Source organism: Perkinsus marinus (genome assembly GCF_000006405.1).
Source record: "Perkinsus marinus ATCC 50983 genomic scaffold scf_1104296953562, whole genome shotgun sequence".
NCBI lineage: Eukaryota > Perkinsozoa > Perkinsida > Perkinsidae > Perkinsus > Perkinsus marinus.
The window spans coordinates 1-2,666 of record NW_003208433.1 but is presented as its reverse complement, the minus strand read 5'-3'; the positions used below and the strand labels follow the sequence as shown (position 1 = coordinate 2,666).

The window sequence follows — 2,666 nt, the reverse complement described above, 5'->3', positions numbered from 1 at the left end:
GCATGTTTGGGACTTGCGATTTAGGGTGAATCCGGACAATCCTTTACTGGGCGATCGGCTAGTCGATTGTATGGTCGCGTACAACTGGGGGCTTCGCTGGGACGAAGCAAGCAGATTCAGAGTCTCTGAGGAACGGAGCGATTTCGACTCTGAAGGTCAAGGTCGTGACGATAGCGGTACTCATCCAGGGACACCTCTATGAAAGGTTTTTGGAACGATTTGAAATACTATCTTCCCCAGTTTTTTGTGAAATCATTCGCTCTTGTAGGATGGAGTCTCAAAGAGTTGTGTAGTAATTAATAAAGGGTAAAGTGGACTTCTGATGAAATGACGACCCTGGGATTCGAATCCGCGCCCACTACTTCGCAGGGTAAATTTGCGCAGAAATTCACGGGGTGATATTTTTCGATCCTGATGTCTAGAAACAGCATAGAGACACATCAAATTGCTCAAGAGACTATCGGCAACGAACCTGCGAGGTCAAATTTTGGGTGCATTCAATCCCACCTCAGCCCCACTTACGGCCAGCCGTGACCTGTCATGATGTCATACACAATTCAATAAATGTTGTAAGTAACGGGATGAATACTGTAGTAGCACTACTACTGCTGCTGTTGCTGCAAGGGGCTGGCTACTCATCGAGCATCGAATATCATCACACGGCGTTGACGCTTCTTGTAGAGGATACGATGCCCACATCGATTGCACTTGATAGCATCCTGATAGGATAATGATAGAGCTATTACATCCACAATAGTATTACTGCCATTAGCTTCAACTCCTGCTCATTTCCACAGTTACCGCAAACATAGAGAACTTGATTTGGCAGACCCTGACTATTCTCCAGGCTTACCGCTGTCGCAGGTTGTTGCTGTTGTTGTTGTTGCTTTGCTAAGGACATAAACCGGCGACCCACTTACTACTATCAACATACCCTTTCCTGAGCACCATCCTCCTATTCAACAACAACAATAGTAGTAACAAATAACGAAACACAATATTAAACGACACACATGTCGATCATCACTTTCCCGAAAGACATCTTATATAACCTTAACCAGGAATACACCGGGACGATGAAGCAACTGAAACGGCAATCTATTGGGACCTATTCTCCTCACATCTTCATTACTCATCAGATTATATGCTTGCAGATACCCCCAGACATCTCAAAAATAACATACCCATGGGTAATTGTGCCAAGGTGTTCTTTGGACTGTGAAAGGAGAGTAGTTCTTCTTCTTCTTCATGTACGTCAACTTGTACATCCGAACTTCTGAATCAGAAAGGAACCATCCTCCAACATCAACATAACTCTTGCCGATACCATCAATATGCCGACAACTTACGTAATAGGCAGGTTAGAGCAGCAACAGAACAGCAATGAGCAGAATAGGATTACAATCATACAGATATGTTAACCTTCAACATCCTGGCCTTGTAGAGCTCCTCTGAGGGAATATCCATTGCATCATAAGAGTGTCAATAAGAGTAATGACAATAATAATGATCGATTGAATAGATGACAGTAGCAGCAATAGCAGCAGCAGTAGAATATATTTCAAGTACTGGGCTAAATAACATCTTACAGTGCATCTTTGCAAGCCTCCACCGTACCGATGATGCCACCAGCAAATCCTATCATTATGCATACCAATTCCCGGAGATACTGAATGATGATGATGATGATGATGATGATAACAAGAGAGGAAAGCAGCAGCAGCAGCAGCAGCAGCAGGAGCAGGAGCAGGAGCAGCAGGAGCAGGAGCAGCATTAATAGTATGGAATGTGTAAGCAGGAGCAGGAGCAGCAGCATTAATAGTAATGGAATGTGTAAGCAGCAGCAGGAGCAGCAGCATTAATAGTAATGGCATGAGTAAGTGTAGTACTCACCTGCCACTTTGATAACTCCCTGCCTCGTAGCTTGATATGGAATGCAGGTGGGAGAATCTATAAGTAGGAGTGGGGAGGAATGGGTGAAGAAGATTAGTTCTGCATCATCATCATCATGAGTAGGAGTGTGATCAATGATGATGATGATGATTATAAAGACTGAGTAGGAGGCGTGATGCACATTACAAATGCTAATGTGGCACTAGCACTGGCTCCGACAAGGGAAATAAATGCTCCAAAGTTGGGGATGTATGCTGCCAATATTGCTGTTAACGATACGTATCTAATATAATAGCAACAATACTCCTGAATAGAAGAAATATCTACTACTCTTGTTATTACCCCAATCGGAAGATATAATGGGTGAGTAAGTGATAATACATTCCTGGGCTGCTGTTGTTGCTGTTGTTGCTTACATTAGAACATAAGTATGGCCTAATAGACAATAGAAGGTAGTTGTAGTCGTCAATGGAGTCTGTATCAATCTGATGTTAATATAACCTAATATTAGAATTGAAGAATACATCCATCAATTCAAATACGGGGAAGAGCATGAGAGGATAAGTGAGATAGAGACCAATGCACAACGATACCTGAAGTAGTAGTAATAGTAGTACTAGTCTGTAGACATGAATAACACTGCTATTACTACCTGTATTAGAGGAGAAAGTATAGTGTCGTTTGGTAATGCTCTCGTTATGATACTGTCGATATACGAATAATGACTGAAGGCTAATAAACCCAGGGCACCGAAAGCACAGTATCTTGATAAT

At 42.5% G+C, this 2,666-nt stretch overlaps 1 protein-coding gene across 1 annotated transcript; it reads right to left on the bottom strand.

Annotated features, from left to right (window-relative positions):
- Positions 1-635: 635 nt before the first annotated feature.
- On the bottom strand, positions 636-886 carry Pmar_PMAR014362 (DNA-directed RNA polymerases I, II, and III 7.0 kDa polypeptide, putative; the record flags this gene model as incomplete). The annotated part of the gene is made up of 2 exons (XM_002776384.1): positions 636-719; positions 764-886. Coding segments are annotated over 2 exons (207 nt in total), but the record flags the coding sequence as incomplete, so codon positions are not given.
- Positions 887-2,666: the final 1,780 nt, after the last annotated feature.